This window comes from Corvus hawaiiensis, chromosome 8 (assembly GCF_020740725.1).
Source record: "Corvus hawaiiensis isolate bCorHaw1 chromosome 8, bCorHaw1.pri.cur, whole genome shotgun sequence".
NCBI lineage: Eukaryota > Metazoa > Chordata > Aves > Passeriformes > Corvidae > Corvus > Corvus hawaiiensis.
Window position 1 is genome coordinate 4,804,014 of NC_063220.1, and position 19,764 is coordinate 4,823,777.

The 19,764-nt window shown below is 42.3% G+C and overlaps 1 protein-coding gene across 12 annotated transcripts in view; it reads right to left on the reverse strand.

Moving 5' to 3' along the window:
• TACC2 (transforming acidic coiled-coil containing protein 2) overlaps positions 1-19,764 on the reverse strand; it is a 129,743-nt gene that overhangs the window by 28,138 nt on the left and 81,841 nt on the right. For 7 of the 12 annotated variants that reach the window (XM_048311633.1, XM_048311634.1, XM_048311643.1 and 4 more), the window contains exons 7-9: positions 11,644-11,810; positions 3,764-5,072; positions 220-255 (exon numbers count right to left, since the gene is read on the reverse strand). In XM_048311633.1, coding sequence (XP_048167590.1) covers positions 220-255; positions 3,764-5,072; positions 11,644-11,810 — 1,512 coding nt within the window. The remainder of the gene's footprint in view (positions 1-219; positions 256-3,763; positions 5,073-11,643; positions 11,811-19,764) is intronic. The other 5 variants (XM_048311638.1, XM_048311639.1, XM_048311637.1 and 2 more) reach the window with 1 other exon arrangement.

Consider the following 19,764-nt stretch of genomic DNA (forward strand, 5'->3'; position numbering starts at 1 on the left):
CTTTGATAGGCAACAGATAATGAGGCAACAGATTCCTCAAACTCATTCACAGTCAGGCATCTTACTTAAAATAGCTTTCATATGTGCAAGTGAAGTGAAATCATTAACATAAAAGCTTCATGCTGAATAATAACTGATCATGCTGCAAAATAAATAAGTAAAATTAAAAAGCCCATAAATCAAAGAGGAAATTTGAATTGTTAGCTTAGAATTACTTACAACAGAGAACATACAGACATCACATCTTCTACCATCCTAAGACAAATAAGACAAAGAAAAGAGAGACAGACAGAAGGAACTGACAAAAAAGATTAACCTACAAATACTCTGTTAATGTGTTAAGGCAATCTGATCATGCATATTTTCTACCTGTATAATCTTAACCCCTACTTCTTATTGTGAAATACATGAGGAGAAAAAAAATATTCATCAAGTCCTTCAGTGTTTTCCAGTTCAATGCTATACTTCTGACACGCTTTCATCTTATAGAACACATTTTTCAAAGCTGACACCTTCAACTTCCTTTCAACACACTAACTGTCCTTGCCTTCGTGATGGAGGCCACCTGCTTGCTTTTCAAAACACAGTATTTGTTATTATATGAGATGCAAAACTGTTCCTGAATGGCAGCTAAGCTTAAGGAGAGGGCACGGTTATTCCTGGTTTTGTCATGTTTGCTGATGTGTTGTGACAGCACAGAAAAAGCTACTTGACCATTTCAAACCATCTACCCAGGTCAGGATGGAAAATGACATTTCTTTAAATCTCAGCTGTTTTGGTTCTCTCCAAAACCTAACCTGGTGTTCTGACAGAGCAAACTGGTATCTCCCAAACCAGAATCAAACCTTGCCAAACAGCTTAGGCTAGGAAAAGTTCTCATTTACTTATAAGCTTAGCAGCTTCTGCTCATCTCTCCTCATGTGCAATGGTCACAACAGCTGGCACCTTCCATTTTTAAACAGCCTCCAGCCATCCAAGAGCTTCCAGAGCAATGCCTGCACAAGCAGTGTCTCTCCAAAACACCTATTTTTACTCATCACTGTGAGCTGGCACTGGGGAGGCTTTTTGATCACCTCCTGTTTCAGGTAACACATTTGAAAAAGGCATTTTGTTACTTGTCACAGTTAACAGTGCTTACACAGGGTACCTGCATCTGCAACTCACATCTCCTTTTTCTACTCCTCTGACTCTCTAAAGGCCCTACAAAAAGAAGCTTGATTCAAAAGGAATTAAGTTCTTTTCTACAAAGCTCCTCTTTTCTTTAAAATTTTTCAAACGTTATGGACAGATTCTCCAATACTTTATTCCAAGAGGCAACAGGGATTTTCTTCTCTCCATGGGTAATTAATTAATATTCCAGAAGCCAATTTATTAGCATTAATTCCTTGCCTGTGCTTAGAGAAACAGCTCTCTGCATATTCACCTCCCTCAGTAATGTGTCCCACTCATTACCTGTATCTTCCACAGGCAGCTGAGGCTTTATTTCTTGCTCTGCTACGTCTGCAACAACTGCTGCTGCTGCTGCTGCCGCTTCAGGGGGTGGCTGATGCTCAGCATCACCTGAGCAATGTGATTTGTCTCCAAGCAGCTCAGCACTCAGGTAGACGACCAGAGAGCAATTTGTATCAAGCTGACACCTCTTCTAAAAACCTCATCTTTTCACAATGCTTAGACTACTGCAGGTTTCATTCAAGAACAAAAATGGCTAATTTTTATTGATTTGACACATTAGACTGAGCACATGGCTCAGATTCAAAGTAGTGCAAGGCTTAAGCAAAGGCTTAAACTCATGCCTGGCTTCCTCACCTCTAATCTAGAAATCACTGCCTTCCACATGAGGAACTCATTTTCAAACTGGTCCATAGGGTTTGATTTCTGCACCCCTCAACAGTGCTAATAATCCCTCCTGCCACTGCCTCCCCTGGCATCCCCTAACAAGCCTTAGGGTAATTTTCTTCTAGAAAGTACCACAGCTGCAGGCTGCAATGTGTTATTAATATGCAGAGTCTCCTCTCCGTAAAAAAAAAAACAAACCAAAGAACACTTGCAAAAGCAGGTTATGGGGCTGCAGTGAGCAACACACAACACAACACAGTGAAAGCAGTGCCAAGCACAGGCTGGGAATTCCTGCAGCCCTCCTGACCCAAGAACTTGTGAGCCCTGAGCTGGGGAAGATTCACTTCTCCCCCATGATAAAGACCAGCAGTGAACTTTGTGATTCTAGGATGGGGTTTTCCTGTGATTCATTTTCCCAAGGACAAATGTGGCTTAGCAAACTCTCTGTAAACTCATTTTGCCCCTAAATTAATAACTTTGGAATTCTGTCCAACATTCAAAGCAGATGGGAGAACCCAAGAGGCCCACACTGGGGGTCTGTCAACTCCAGCTACTGGAAGACACAAGGAGACTCCAGCTGGTTGCAAAAACTTAAGGATCTGGTGATGTTAAATTCCTCTCTACACTTCCCCAGTAAGATTCAAATTGTTCTGCTCTTGCTGTCAGACTTTTAAATCTTCTTGGTTTGGACCAAACCAGTTTGGACTGCAGGTTTGGAAAATGTGTCATTTACCACTAAATTTCAGGTATACCTCAAAAAGAAGCAATACCAGAAAAAAACAGGCTCCTCTCTCAAAGAACACAACTCAACTTCACAGTGGTCTAAACTACCCATAAATCAGAAATGCCCCTAGGAAGAAAATAATGGCACAAGCTTCCTCAAATCTGACAAGGGAATTGAATTAGAAGCTTAGAAGGCAGGAGGCTGTTCAGAAAAATCTGAATAACCTCCATCTCACCCTGCACAGGAGGTCAGCTTTTGTACTGCTTTACATGAAGCATGTTATCTTCTTATCTTAAATTGGCATTTAAAATTTTTGCTCCCATTTTTGTTAGCTAGCTGGAACATTTAAACCATAAAGGGACATGAACTGAGATACTGTCTTATAGATACACACAGGAGATCAATTTCAGATATATGGGATATAAACTTAAGTGGTCACCAACTCAAAATAACCATATCTGAACAAATAAAGCAACATGCAAATCAGCAACCAGCCACAGGGATTTTTAACCAAATATCTAAAACCAGCAATGTAGAAAATTTATCCTGGAATTTGTCACCTATGTTTAAAAGCTGAATATTTCCCTAACATGTAGCAGTTTTGGAGATTTTAAACTTTCTGCACAACTGTAAGCTCTCTCACAAAAAGGAATTTTTTCACATTTTTTAGTTGTGTATGTAAAAAAGAAAACATTTCAATACTGCACTCTTCTGTTTCAGTTTATTTTCTTTTAAATACCATAAATCACTGGATAAAACCATTTTCCTGCTGTTTGCAGTATGAGATTTGTCACTGCCTTACTGTTTCACATCCCACGCTCAAAAACAATGATTCATGAAATAGTTGTGCTGGCGTGATTACTTTGATCATCTTAAACAGCATCGATTTCCCAGGATGAGATCACAGAAAATTGGGTACGAACCTGATAAAATTACAATTTAACCAGGTTCAAAACTACACGGAGTCCAAAGACTTAAAAAACACCGCTGCCTAATGTGGGTTGGTAGCTCTGGAAATATCAAATTATTGAGGAAACAGGTTGAGGGAGAGCAGGAACAGCCTCCCAGCGTTGACTCCAGCTGTGACCACCAACATCCACGGTCATCTTCCTCTCTCTATTCAAATATAAATCCTGTGTAACTGTGCTAAGGGGGAGGAATGGGCTGCTTCTATTCTAGAAACGTCTCTGCCCTTTAACTTACGTTTTTAGTGGCGTCTTCTTCTTCTTGGCAGGTTTGTTCAGGCTGTCTCCTTCCGTTCCATTTGTTTCGTTGGCACTGGCTGGTATCTCAAAGGAAGCTGGAGATTTGGAGGGTGAGCTGGCTATCTTAGAAGACGACTTGAAAGGGTCAATGGAGTCCTCACACATGTCTGGCTCGAAGCTGTACGTTTGTTGGGGCAGTTTGGGCGATTCCTGCATTTTTGTACTGGATGAGAAGGGGTTGAAATTGGGATCATCCCACTTGTCGATATCAAAAGTGTAAGAGCCTTTTGTGATGGGGATTTCATTTGGGTCAGTGGGCGACTTGGTCGGGGTGGTTGGAGCATTGTCAAGCTTCTCCACCGGTTTTTTAGTCTTTGGCCTCCGTAGCGGCATTTTAGCACCAGGCTTTTTCCCTGCTTTTTTGGGAGGAGGAGTGCTCTCCTGCTGGTCTTCGCTCCCCCCTTTCTCCTCAGAGTAATCGAACTCCAGCCTCAACGCAACGCCTTTGACGGGAGGGTCCTCCTGTCCCCCGGTGTCCGGCGGAGTCACCTCCACAGCCTCGGGGGCCGTTGTTAGAGGTAGTGTTTTCCTGCTGGCAGGGGGAGAGTTCTGCACCTTGTCACCTCCGGAGCTAAATGCACTAATCCCTTCGAAACGGTCCGGATCCGAAGGGTCGGATCCTTCAGGCACAGGCGGGGCCTCCTCTTTCTCAGCAGAGATTTTGGAAGGTTCAGTACATTCGGGCTTTGCTGAGTCAGCCTTCACCTCAGATGCTTTATCCTCACAAGCTGCGTGGCCAAGCTCAGGAGGTTCTTGTGGGGTTTCCTTCACCAGGGGAGCATCCAGAGGTTTTTTCGCTGACTGCTTCTTTTTTAAGGAAGCTGGTCTGGGTTTTTTCGTTCTCTTGAGGGTACTGGAAGCACTGCTCGAACCAGTACCGTACACATCTGCTGACGGTGCTAACGTCTCACTGTTGCCAAGGTAAGATGCTCCATCAAAATCACTGGCCTGCAGGCTGAGAGATCGAGACAACGTGGATTTGGAAACTGGGACTGAATCCGTGGATTTTCTCCGGACATTTGCTTTGGGGTCACGATTCTTCGGCTCTGCAGAGCTCGTTCCTAAGGCATGGAGAGAATCGACCAGCTCGATGTTATCAAAGTCCAAGTTGTAGGTTCCACTGCTGGCTATGGGCTTGTCCTCGTCGAAGACAGTGGAGAAAGAATGGGGAGGGGGACGGAAAGGGCTCTCTTGAACTGGTTCACTGTGTGACACATCGGTTACGGGTTCAGCTTCTGAACACAGTCCTGTGGGAACACACAGAAAACTCAGCGGACTTCAAACACATTTTTACAACTGGGGCTTAGGAAGTTTTGTTACAATCTAATATTACTGCAAGTAAAAGAAAAAGGCATTAAAATCATACAAATTCACTAAGCAAACCGAAGTGACTTATCCAATATATGAACTAGATTAGGGGAAAAAATAGATCTGTTTTCCCCAGTACAGGATTCAAGGCAAGTGTCACAAAAAGACAGAATACATATTTGCAACAGCCTCTAAAGCACCTCTTCTAAACTATCACTTATAGAGATGGGTATCACCATAATGCACTAAATATTCCAAATACCAGAAAAACTGCACATAAAGCACTTTTTTACTCCCATTTTCTACTACTACAAAGACTCACACAATCATGTCAGAGCTCTTATGCTCTGTAAATTGACTGGTGCTTCGGTAATTACATGTTGACCTTAAGTTTTGTTTCCCATGCGCTATTTTTACCAATTTACCCAGAGGAAAATGGCTTCCTCTCCACAACTCATCAATACTGCTCCTCTATCTGCCCCAAGCACTCAATATACTCTACTCTGACCTCATAATTACAAGTTTATAATAAGAGATGAATAATTGAGAACTTAGTATGAAATAAATTATGGTAAAGGTAAAAAAAAAAAAATTCATTTAGAGAACTCCACAAATATTTTCAGTTGAAAAATCTTCCTTTAAAAAGCTAGAAGCTCCCTACAGATTATTTAAACCAGGTTTTTCCAAATGTAGTTCTAACTTGTTGATGAAAAGAAAATTTTGTAGAGAGATTTATATGTTAATACTCTTAATCCAAGCAGCTTTCCATTGCAATTAAAGGTTTTCTTATTGAATGGAACCCTAAAATGATTTATAGAAGTCTCTTCACCCGGGATATAACAACTCTATTGGACAAAGTAGAAAAAGACAAGAGTGCATAACAAAAAACCAGAAAATCTATAGGTAGCAAAGCATGAAGGTGAAGGTCCTTGCTGCCCTCCAGCTCGTTAGGCTGATAATCCAAATGTTTTACAAATCCTGCATATGGTTTGCTCCTGCTGTGACTGTACTACACTGATGTGAATGTACCACGGTCACCTCTGTCCCTGTGTGTCTCTGTGGGGTACCAGAGACCTGGGACAGCTCTCCCCAGCTCCCAGTTCAGGCTGGGCTCAGCCAGCTGCTCTCAGCTCTCACCGAGGAACAGAATGCCCCCGTGTTTCCTGTTGAAGCAACACAGCCTTCTTCACGTTGTCATTTTTTTTAAAATTATGCAATTATAAAGAAAAACAGTCATACAAAAATGAATGCTTTGCTCAACCCTAAACGATTTCAGAGACATTTCCGCTCATCCTTTTCATACCAACCCTGACATGTTTTGCAAAATAACTCTCATTTTGCCCCGCCACATTCATTAACAGTGTTCATAAAAGCAATACAGACAATTATTATTTTAGTGAGAAGCTATGAATGGATTAAGAACAGGGGAAAAAATTTTCCTTTGTTTCAGAAGAAATTGTATGCCTGCTCAGAGACTGCAAGAATTATTATTTATGGGTGTAGAGGACAGAAAAGGATTTAAGGGAATTGGACACATTTCCCAAAGTGGCACCATGTACTTCCAGAGACTGTCAGAGGGATGACAGCTATGCAGTTTCTCTTTCAAGACTGTGAAAGTTCACTAGGCTACATCAATTAAAATAATATTCTAATGTGTTTTTCTGCTAAATGAATGCTAATAGCGCGGCAATACCTCAGAACAGTTTATTTTTCTCCTTAATCCCCACTGGTTTGGGCTTGGTTTCAGCCTGGCTGAGGAGTCATTAATTAGGCTTCGTTTGCCAGTCGAACCAGCTCACTTCACACACACATCACTTTGTGACACTGATGGGACTCCTGTTAAGGGCACTCAGAGAGTGCCATAAACCTCCAGCATTAGCCTAATCTGTCCCTTTCACCCTGAAAGGAGAATGGAAGGCACTTCAGGGGAACACATCACAATAAACACTGGGATGTCAGCGGAGTACAAATGTAGGTCAGCGTGAAATGGAAGTGGGATCTGAACAAGGAATCGTTTGCAGTTATGCACTGTTTTCATTCCAGCCTGCGTCAAAGCCCTCAACAGCACCGAGGCCCCGGTTCAAAGCAGTATAAACAGGCATTAAAACAAAGTAAAATAAAATAAAATAAACCACTGCCCCGCAGGACTTGGACTGTAAATAAGAGGCTGAGGTTTGGGATGCATCACGCAAAGGGAGCGTGCAAGCTACTCTCAACAAACCAGCACTTAAATTCTGTGTGCTCCACACAGTGCAGGGCTTTAATCTCCTTTAACTGCTTATTTCACGACTTCCTCCTCATCAAATCCTTTTTACTCAAGAATACGGATTTCTGCAGAGTGTTGCTCGATATTTTTACTGTTTCTTTATGAAACAAGGTGTGAAACTGCCTCAGAAAACACGGCTATTGACAGAAGTGAAATGCTGCTGTCAGCCTCTTCTGGCTTTACGACAGGACTGGCTCACTCCTGGTAACAGCAGAATTGCTGGGGCAGGAGATACAAATGGTACTCAACGCTTTATCACTACAAAGGGACATGAAGACCATTCTTTCCTGACATTAACAGCCTGTTCAGAGAGCAGTGACATTTGTTCTTTTACAACACAAAATGAAGCCAATCAGTATCACTACAGTATTTTATTAAAATGCAGTTTGATCACAAAGGAACATACTACGACACAAGCTATGGGAATTAAGGCAGGACTTGCCCCAGAGAGAGGCCAGCACAAGGTTTTCAGTCAGGTTTATGCCTTTTATTGGCACTGAGTCACCCACATGCCCACAGGTGTAGATATTAAGTTTTATAAAGCACTCCAAGAATGTGGAGGATAGCTGGGGAACTTACACTGCAATAAAAAAACCAGGCAAGCTCCTCAAACTCTCTCATTTCATTCATTAAAAAAAAAAAAGGTCCAAGTTCTGCTCCTTCCACTAGGAAATTCCCCTGATTTCAGATAAATTTTGACTGGATCAACTGTGAAAAACCCAAACCCAACCCCAACAACATAAAACTCAGACTTCTTGTATCCAGGTGATGAGACCTAAATATTAGAGCTACATGGAATATTTAACATTGGGCATTTTCATCTGGCACCTGTTATGGCAGAACCAGAAGTCCCTAGAAAGTCACAGAATATCCTGAGTTGGAAGGGACCCACAAAGATCACTGAAGTCCAACTCCTGGCCCTGCACAGGACAGACCCAAGAATCCCACCCTGTGCCTGAGGGCTTAAATAAGATATTGTAAGACTGTGTGCATTAATAAACAAAACAATTTTCGATTGCTCCTTTACAGAAGTAGGCAAGGCAAGATGCTGAAGCATCTCTAAAGCAGAGGGAACCCCAATAGACCGAAAATAGGCCTTAACATGCTGAGCTGGAAACAAAATGAAACACTATTCTGACAGGCTTAGCAATAAAATTTGAACAGATATTATAAGCAAATACAGCAAAAATTAAATTCCAGTTCTGTTTTCTAGAGAAAAAGCAAACAAAGGCAAACGTCTGGAAAATGCATACAGCAAGCACTGTACTACGCTATGAGGAAAAAATGCCAAAAGCATGTAAGAATTGGAATTACCTAACACTAGAAATTTTGAAACACAGTTTATTTCAAGTTTCTTCTTGTTATGACAACCCTTTGATGTCAGGAAATCAATTAGTACCACTTTTTTAAGGTTCTGTAAAAATACTTTTGTCATTTATTCTGAGAGAAAACTTTGTATACAAAAGTTTCTTCTCAAATTTTACGTGTCAGGCTTCAAGAGGAAAAACACTGAAGAAGAACGCTTTCCATACCAAAAATTTAGTTTGTTTTTGTCTGGACTGTAATGTCTCTACTGGAAAGCCTGACCTCAAATTTCCCTGGCACCAGAAAGACTCAAATACAGGTGCCCCATATCCTGATTGTTGGGCTGTAATACACACAGGGGACTCCAGCTTTCACGGCTCCCCTGTAAATACAATCCAAATTCAATACTCAGCTGGGGAAGGCAGTAGGGGTGACAGAAAATTCCTAGGCAGGAATTCCTGGCCAAAACCAGGGTATTTGGGAGAATGGGCTTGGGGGACATTCTGGTACTCAGATGGATGAAACAAGGGACAAGAGGACATTGCTCTGAGAAGCTGAGGAGACACGCAACAATAATTTAAAATAATGACAAAACCTAGTAAATGCAACCTCAAACTCTCCAATTTGCCTCGAGATTATAACCCATGTTTCCCACAATTTATTTAGGGAGGAATGGAAGGGCTCATTGGCGGCACTTCCAGGGGCCCAGGGGTAGTTTCCATACTTGCTCTGTTGTTCCTCTTCCCCTCCAGACTTGCCCTCAGACTGACTCCCCTCCTCTGCTCTGCTGCTGATGGACCAGAGCCATGCAGCAGGTTTTGCCCCATCAGGAGCTAGCACAAACCCAGCATGAGTCCAGCTTAGTTCACTTTCATCATATTTATGAAACTACCACTGAAGTCAACCTAATTAAAAACTCTCCTCTTGGCTTTCCGGCAGTGGGGTCCAGCTGCTGTGCTAATGATATCACTCAGCACAACTACAGCCATCTGCATAAGCAATTATTGTCAGCTATAGATGAAATAATCTTTTAAACACTTACTGTGCTCCCTCCTTGCACCCAAACACAGGCTCTGTCACCCATCCCATGTGGAAGATAAAGCCATGTGGCTGCTGAACCAGGAACCCAGCAGGACAGTGCTGCCTCTCCCTACGCCTGTGCCAGGCTCTCCAGCTGCCCATATTCCTCACTCCTCCTTTACTGAAACCTGTTCTTTAAGCTTTATGGTACCATCCAGGAACTCTGCTTCAATGCCTGTGAGCCCTGAGGAAGGGACTCGCTCTCTTTGTGCGCAGCCACATGCATAACTTAGGAAATAAATAAACTACAAGACACTCAAGTGGTTTATAAAGTACAAAATGTTTAACTTTTCTCATTTCTAAACACCTAAACTATAGTCTTAGTATTATTTATTTCTCCTAAAGATTTCCAAAACAAATGAATGCTTTGTGTTGCCCTCCCACATTTGGATTTTTTCCGCATTACGCGTCTTCTTCCCCTCCAATAAATTCCCCTGTTGTATAACTGTGTTTTGCATCCTTTTGGAACACTGAACATAGCTCTGTCACTTTGCTGTAACTTGCCTCCCATGGACAATCTGATTTGCAAATGAAGTGGTTTCCTCTCTGCCATCCAATGGCCTTCAATGAAGTTCACACTGGCTATGAATAGATATATTCAGTTTGCCACTTTTCTTCAGAAAGATGCAAAAGAAAGGAGGGGGAGAACTGGGACGGAAGGAGACAAGAATCACATGTGCCAGGGAAGCACATGTGTAATCAAGGGCTTGAAGATAATCTACTGCAGTAATTAAAAGCACACTCCAATCCTGTTCAGCATGTCTGTTCTTTTGTTCTCCGAGCACTTATTTTGTACTCACTGGATTGCCAAAGATTTAAAAAAAGGAAAGAAGATGCAGAATGAATAACTTTTGGTACAATGATGAGGGAACTCTAACAGCAGAAAGTAAATAGCATCAGGATGCCTCAGTATTTAATTTTTATTTTGTGAAATAGGTTTGTTGAAAATCCTTGAAGCTTCTTAAAAACTTGTATCATAAATCATGATCTTAAAGAGCATTGCTTAATGAATAACTCCCAGAAATGCTTTAGGTGGCTTGAGACCTTTAGTGGGACGCTACAACTCTTTCCAAACGCAACACAAGTGAGCTTTAGACTGCTGGGAGAAATATTATCTGCATACAGTTTAGCCAGGTGATCAAGATGACTTGACTTTCAGATGGGAAAAAAGACAGCATAATGGGGAATTCATTCTCAAACTGTTGAGCTGTCATCCGACAGCCCAAACAAAGTTATTTTGGGCTAATAGCATGCTTTCTACTCCCTCATATTCCATTACTCAATCTGGAGTACAAAGAACACTTCTTTGTGGAACGAATTTCTTTGGGTTTTAAACACAGTTCTGCCTTTTTAAAGATTTTATTTTCCCAGTATGTACCAATTTTCACATATATATATACCATACATACGTTCATACATAGCCCTGTGTTCCTCCAATAAAATCAGTACTTCTGTTATTCTAACGAGCTTTTTGATCACCTCCTGTTTCAGGTAACACATTTGAAAAAGGCATTTTGTTACTTGTCACAGTTAACAGTGCTTACACAGGGTACCTGCATCTGCAACTCACATCTCCTTTTTCTACTCCTCTGACTCTCTATAGGCCCTACAAAAAAGAAGCTTGATTCAAAAGGAATTAAGTTCTTTTCTACAAAGCTCCTCTTTTCTTTAAAATTTTTCAAACGTTATGGACAGATTCTCCAATACTTTATTCCAAGAGGCAACAGGGATTTTCCTCTCTCCATGGGTAATTAATTAATATTCCAGAAGCCAATTTATTAGCATTAATTCCTTGCCTGTGCTTAGAGAAACAGCTCTCTGCATATTCACCTCCCTCAGTAATGTGTCCCACTCATTACCTGTATCTTCCACAGGCAGCTGAGGCTTTATTTCTTGCTCTGCTACGTCTGCAACAACTGCTGCTGCTGCTGCTGCCGCTTCAGGGGGTGGCTGTGGAGGTGAAGGTGGTGCCTTGACAGGTGTAGTGGACTCCGGGGTCTCAAATGCTTCTTCAGAGTCAGAGCTCCTGGGGAAAATCAAAGCAGACTGGTGAGCACAGTGAGATTCACGTTTGCAGGTCAGGCTTGGGAACGCTGGGCTTCCTGAGCTGGTGGCACAGACCTCAGCTCTCAGGCTACCTCTGCATCTCCCAAAGGAGATTTGACATTCCAGGATGGTTTCCAGAGCAGGATGTCATGGCTGTGGTCTTCTCCCCTAGACAAGTATTTATGTCATTTGTCTTACACACTTGGAAATAAATCCATCCTGCAAAGCCTGCTTCCCAGCGTGAGGGCGGCTCAGCCACTCAGACCAACAACCCTGTGTTACTCCTTGGCACAAGCACACCTAAATTAACTAAAAAATATAAATAAAATAGATCCTCTCAAGAGAATTTCCCAGCTTCATAAAAAACCCCCAAACATCTAAAATACCACCAAATTTCTTTGTGTGCTCTTAAGGGTGAGAGCAGACATGAAGTTATCTGAGGTGCAGCAAACCCTTGGGCATCCTCCTCCCAGAGAAATACTACATTCTATTCTCAGCAGAGTTTTACCAGAGCCCTTTCCGAACAGACCTTGTGACACAAGGTAAGACAGCCTATAAAATGCATGGAACCCTGGTATTTCCAATAATCCTTCTGTGGCACCATGTGCTCACAGGGACACAAAAACCATAGGGACCACAATGGGCTGGTGCCAGCCCAGGAAGGAAACAGCAGCACCCAAAATTGAGTAATTCAAGTGAAACACAAGCTTGAAAGGGAGCACTTCTACAAAATTATGAGTAACATGAACATTAAGCAAAGATCTAAACCACTGAAGGACACATCATCTGCTCTTAGAGGTGTACAGCCGTAAGAAACTGTCCTTCTAGGTCTGGAAACAGTAGATCATACTTGTTCTTAAACTGAGACCAAATCATAAACATTTCATCCTTTGGGAGCAAGGAATGCAGTAATAATGGTGTCATACTCAATATGCACTGAACAAATGTTCAATATACATTCAATAAGCATTTCTGTTGGTCAGACGCAGCTTTGGACTGTTGGTCTGTAATAAAGTGAATTGAACATGGCAGTTTGCTAGAGGACAGGACTGATTTGCCCCTTCCCAGTGAATCTGTGTTGCCATAAAATGAGAAGCCATTTCATCCCCCAGAAGCACTCCACAAGCCGCCCCAAATCAAGGACTCCTCTCATTTTACTCAAGTTAGAAGAGAACTCTGAGCTGCCAGATTCTGTTTGGTTTCCTGAGACTCGTAATTATTTCAAGCAGCTCCATGTCAGGAGAAGTACAAATACAGGATTTGCATTCATTTGTCTAAATCCATCACAGCATAAAGCCTTCGGAGAGCTGGGGAAGAAGAGACCCCACTGTCACCCCTTACAGCTCGAGGAGCACAGTGGTCCTAATCTTCCCTCTCCCTCTTCTCTGCAGCATCCCAGTGAGAGCTTCCACCTCCCCCCACAGAACCAGGGTGCACATCATGACCCTGTGCCAACCAACTCCTGGCTCATCACCCCTACTCCTGAAGCAAAAGGAGTTCTACTAGGTGATAACTTTGGATGTTTGGATATTTATTTTTTTTTCCTCCTCAAACTTACACAGCTCAAAACCACCGTGTCTGGCTTTCCATTGTATCTGTTGTCACAGCCCCTCAAAAAACCTTCTTCGTGTCACTTCTTTAACCATGCTCATTCCTCAGGCCACAGAACAGTCAAACTGGAACAGGCACACTGCATAATTTTAAATTATATCCCTACAAAGATGCACCAGGTTTTAAGCTCTACATGTTTTAAGCTTAAAGAACAGCTGCAAACAAAGGGCTTCTGTAAATAAAGCTTCACAATAGGTATTCAACAACAACAACAACAAAAGCTTTCTCCTCCCTCCGTGGAGCTGGTTCAGGAAACTTTAAAGTAGAAGAATCAAAGAGAAACAGAGTTGTGTGATATTTTCCCAGTGTCATAAAAATAAACCCAGGAAGTTATCATCTAAACCAACAAAATGAGAAGTAATTCATATCTCTCAGGCTTTCACACAGTTTTTCATTGTGCTGTGCTTAATTAATGTTTCACCCTCTACGATATGAACTCGAAGTCTTGCTCTGTAATACTCAAACAATAATGTTTAGACTCCTTTTTTCCAAACTGTCTGTATAGCCACGTACCATACGCAGTAACTGGAACAGGAAAAAAACCCCTCTATTTTCATACCCTACTCAAAGCAGTAACTGCACTGTTGAACTGCCCTGATTGAGAAGTTCTGTGTCCTCCTTTAGTTAAATTACGGAAAGAATTGGTGCCTGTTTATCTCCCTTTTAAAGGAGCTCCTTTTGTTTGCTTGGTCTCTTCCTTGGATGAGCTGGGCATAAGCATTTGAAGTAAAGAGAAATACTCGTTCTTGTTTGTTCACTGCATGAGTTTCCACTCTGGAAAACCTCTCGAGTCTGTGGACAGACAGTTGAGGTGCCTGAGCTCCAGAAAAAGGCTTTGTTTTGCTAATATTTAATAATTCCCAAAAGATTCCGATGCAACACTCCTGATTTTCAGCTATTACAATCAAGTAAGAACTGTCTTAACCATAACTCAAATCCTGACAAGCTTGTTTTGGGAAGCAATTGTGCTCACAAAGAAAATTGTATTTAACAAAGAAACATGAAAGGAAGTTTAATACCAGAAAAACCTTCTCTGTCATGGCCTGGGATCTGGGCAAAGGCATAAAGCCTGGAAGCACATTCCAGTACTATGCTCCAAAGTCAACATGCATCCTGGAAATACTAAATCTTGTGTTCAGTTTTCCCTAGTGAAAGAAAATATGGACGATCCCTCTTATGTGGGATATTTTTTTTAAGACTACAGTCCTACGTTCAAACTATAAGAAAAGATTTTCCCAGAACAACAGGATTTCCTGTGAAAAGGAAATTACATATTTCAGCCAGTTCAATTCACAACGCCTTTTTTCTGAGAAAGTCAGGGAGCACGTGGAACAAAAAGAAATAATGCTGCCGCACAGTTCTTAGCATAAAACAAGATTGCCAAATTATGATACACCCTGAGAATAGGCACCAATTCAAAGCTGCACAAGGAGCAGCCACCACGGGTCCAGCTGTGGGCAGGTTCTCAGCAAAGGAAGAGTCTTGATCATCTAGAAGATGATTCTGATGCTCCAGCCAAGGATGAAGCAAAGAGCAGAGGGTGAGTCCCCTGTAGGACTTGTTTGTGGGGCAGTGATGAATTGGGAGCTACAGGAAGGAACACACATTCATGCATCTGTTTAGCCAGCCTGGGAAATTAGTGGGAGCTTACTTTTATAAGATGTCATACGGATCTTTCCATCTGTATCCTTTGGATTTGTACACAACAGGCAAAAAAAAATAGGGATTGTAGAAGTCACAAAATATTCTTTCAGTCTGTCTCTTTCATGTTCCTTCTTGAAAGAGCCAGTAAACAGTAAATACAACACATACAGATGGGGCTCAGTAGCAAGGGAGAACAGGGAAATCCCAGAATCAGACTAGATCAACCAAATCTGGTAACACTGCATCAACTTGTGGAGCCTGAGCACTCCCACTCTCATCTGGGAAGTCTGAGCCCTTGCCCAGCCTGCTACATAAATCTCTGGAGGAAATACTGAAAGCAGTCACCAGGGCTGACCTCTCTTCCTCACCTCTGGCCGTGTGGAAACCCAGCCTCATAAGTTACATTACCTTTTTTTGTAAACCACAGGCTCTTACAATTTAAATCCTCCCTGATTTCAGAATGAAAAATTGCCTTTTTGTCAGTGCAGCTGGAAAGCAGTCAGGAAGCAAGAATGAGATTTCTTCATTCCCCTGCCTCTCCTCGCTGCCTGCCCTCGTCAGGCAGACACAGCCCCTCAAGTGAGTGAGATCACCCCAGTTGCCACACGGAAACTCAATTCATTAAAAAGTAGCTTTCAACAGAGCTGTGGCCTTGGGCTGTGTCGGGAACCCTGCCATCTGCCTTGGGTTCCTCCAATATTTACACTGCAGCAGCACAGCCAGCACCACTGTGCTCCCTGGTTCCATTTCACAGCAGTGAAAGAGAATATAAAAGAAACTTAAAAGCAGGACTTTGACATGAGGACTGAGCTCAGCAGCACCGCCTCCAATGGAGGGGCTCAAGGGAGCAGAACTGGAACTGCGATGTGCCAAGGGAGCTCCACAGGCTTTTGCAGAGTTACTTCATTTAATGGTAAATCTATATAGAGTTTTTATTTAGTGTACAGCCTACTTCAGGAAAAAAAACCATGCCTGACTACTTCATGGAGTACTGATCTATTGGTGTGCAATATGAACAATCTGGAGAGGAAATGCGGGGTGATACGATGAAATTTTGAAGCCAGGAGTTGGAGCTGCATTACTGAGAAGTTCTGCCTGTGCTGGGAGTGGGGAGAGCGGGACGGAGCCAAAGGAGGTGCTCTCCATCAGCCAGGGTTGTGGAATCACAAGTAACAACATGAAGACTGGCTTCAGGGGCATCTGCTCCACAAAAGCTAAGGTGAACAGCCTCTATTTCAGTTTGTACATTTCCTTCCAAACTTTGCAGTTAGGAAAAAGTACGTTTTGGTTCCCTAATTAGTGGAACGTGTCCTGGATTAAATGACGTCTCTCCTACCTGTCAGCAATATCACTGATGCCCTGCCAGCACTCTATAAACTCAGCTTCCTCACTGCTACTCAAAAAACTCACCAATTATTTTGTCTCTATTGATACAACAACTTCATTCTCATGGTGTATTTGGAAATAGGAGATATTGGGAGGAAATAAACCAGGCAATCCTACAACATGCACACAACAACAACAAAACCAAACTGTGCCACCCAAGAGTGCTCAGCACGTAATGCAATGAAAGCAACAACTGCAAAGGTTTATTGGATGCTGTTGTTTGCAGACTGACCTCTAATTGTAGTGTGAGGGCCATTTGGAAGTGTACAGAGAAACTGAGGACTCAGAAGATGAGCAATTCCTCCCTGACCAGTTTTAACTGGTAGTAACTCCTACAGTCTTTTCTTGAGGTACAGCTGGGCTCCCTGAGGGGGAGGAGACAGAAATGGGTATTTTGTCTTTTTTTTTGTCCCCTGTCTCATCTTTAGATCCACATGTTCTTTACAGCTGGCTAGAGCTGCAGCTCAAGTGGAAAATGTCTGTCCAAGTACATCCATCGCCTCTAGGAAACGTAAATCCACATTAAAGTCCTCTGCAGACCTGTTTCCTGAGCCTTAGGACTCAAACAAGGAATCTGCCACCAGGGCATCATCACACAGTGCTCAGTTCCTGTACTAGGTACTGGCAGGAATCTGAGGCAAACACAGAGTCCAAAGCCATGGCATGAAGGGCCCAGATGAGCAAACACTGCAGTGCTAATGCAAAAGCACTATCTGTGGCAAGACCTAAAGGAAACAGATTCCATCAGGCCTGGCCCTCCAAAGCATCTGCCGCTGTTATATCATAAAGTTAAGGTATAAAGTTCACGAGTATTTACTGAACAATTTATCATGCACTAAGAGAGGAAACTCAATCACAGAGAAAAAGAAAAAAAAAAAAAAACACAACTTCTTAAAATGTTCAATTTAGTGTTGAAGATTAATTTTGGCTTTCATTCTTGGTATCTCCCACTGGGAGACGAGCTGGAAATAAAAAGGAGGAATGAGTTCTGTAGTTTCACCTCCATCGATCATTTTTAGAGATGATCCTCATAAAGTCTGCATGAATAATTCAGGTGTGGTTTACTGATGAGCCCAGAACCAACGATGCAGGAGTGGCTGTATCCTTCTGAGGTCAATCTGATTGCGTGTTACTTAAGCAGGCACTTTTACTGCAGTGGCAAGGGCCACCCAGGCTGACAGATTTGGAAAGACACTCAGTAACTCCAAGCTTTAGAGTTTCTAAAGCCAGAGAGACAAGGCAATCAGAGATGTGCATTAATTTCAGTCAAAGCTTATTCACTGTAAAGATCTGATAAAACCTTTTCAGATTTCTTGATGCCATTTTCAACGGTTAAACTGATTTTCCCATATGGCTCTTAAAAATCCCCCAAAACCAAGCAAGGGACAACAAAAAAAGAACACTGAGGCAGGATATTTCAGCAAAACATCTCTCCAGATGAAGACCAATCCTGCTCTCAACTCTGCCTCCGAACTGCTGCACATACACAGAATCATAAAATAGTTTGGGCTGGAAGGGACCTTTGAAGTTCACAGAGTTCAGTGGTCTTGGTCAGTTCAGTTCAAGTCTGCCTTATCCACTCAGGCTGGGACCTTTTCACAGCATGAACAGCTTCTTGCTGTAAATGTATGCAGAGTCCAGAGGGGGGAAAATGACTTCTTATGACATTTGAGGGCTTCTTCTCATTTTGTTTATATAAAATTAAATAACTGACAATCTCTCATAATTCATCTTGTGGTATCACTTGTGGTACAGTTACACAAATCTAATACAGAGACACATACAGTCTTTTCTCTTTTTTTTTTTTTCCTTCAAGCTCTTACAAACACAGCCCTGGATCATAATTCAAAATCATCAGGAGAGCCCAAACAGTAATTCCTTTCCTGGAGATCAAGTTACCACTTTAGGCCAGCAGCCAGTAGCTGACCCCAGGGCATACTCATGAGGACCAAGAATATTCTACAGCTACAACAGAAGGTCATTTTGTTAATCCCAGCACTAGGTTAGGATAATATCAAAGATGCGCCAACTTTCTATGCTGTGATTTTTGCATAGTATTTGCCTTCACAGTGACTTGCAGCTAACATGACATCCCCCAATAATTAGCTTGTTTTAACATTATGATTGTTAGCTATTACATGCTTTGAATATGAAACATCCCTACAGATTTTAAAAACCCACAGTAAACAGAGATGCAATGGTAGAGTTATCTGGTTATTTTAGGTATTCATATTTGGTGTCTACCAAATTCGAATTAGTCTACCTATCAAACCAAGCATTCGCAGATCTCTTAAATGCATGGTTTTAAAAAACAACACAAACACAGATGGTGAGAGGCATAAAAACATCACAAACAGTATTTCCCTTTTCTCTAATAAAATATGCTTTTGCAATTAGAGAGGGTCTCAGAGGAATTCTGTACCCTCTCTGGGGGTTGGACCAGATGATCTCCAGAGATCCCTTCCAACCCCAACCACTCTGTGATTCTGTGAAAACCTTTTGCCCAGAGCCAGTAACCTCAGCCCAGCCTGCCGGAGCTGAAGGGTGGGTGACACTTCAGGGACCATGGAAAGCCACCTGTCCTGCTGCCTCTGCCCCCTGGGGAATGTTCCCAGTGCTGGATCTGATGTTTATATTGAGCCCGGAGCTGGGGGAGGTACCAGCATGTCACTTACGTGTCACCACACTCCATTTACAATACAGTTCCTTTAGGGACACATTTCTGACCATTAACTATTAATGGACCTCTCTCACACTACTGTAGGGCAAAGTGACAAGATCATCCATCCAAGGATTAAATAAATCCACAACAAGCCCATACTGTGAGGAGACCAACCACAAAATGGGTCACAAGATGATGATGTTGGGAAGGAAACAGATCACCAAGTCTTCCTTCAACTCACATCCTGCTCCCACAGGTGTGACACCATTGTCCCACAGGAACATTCCTACTGATGTGCACACACAGGATGAGAATAAATAAAAGAATATAATAAAATTATGTTTGGTACCTGCAAGGTAGACACAGGAAAACTAGAGGGTAGTGGGCTCTGAGAGCCTGCTCCAGCGATGCGCAAAATGCCCCAGACCACTGACCAGAAGTCAGTGGGAATTCAGAGATTTCTAATGCTGAGTCTGCACTGAGAAAGTGCCATCACCTTACAGGGGAATCCTTCAGTCTGCTAGCTGGTATGTATGACACATATACAGAACATGTATCATGTGTACAGAAAAGGCAATCACACCGTGAGCTACTCGCTGCAACACTGGTGCCATATTCCACAGTTTCTGCC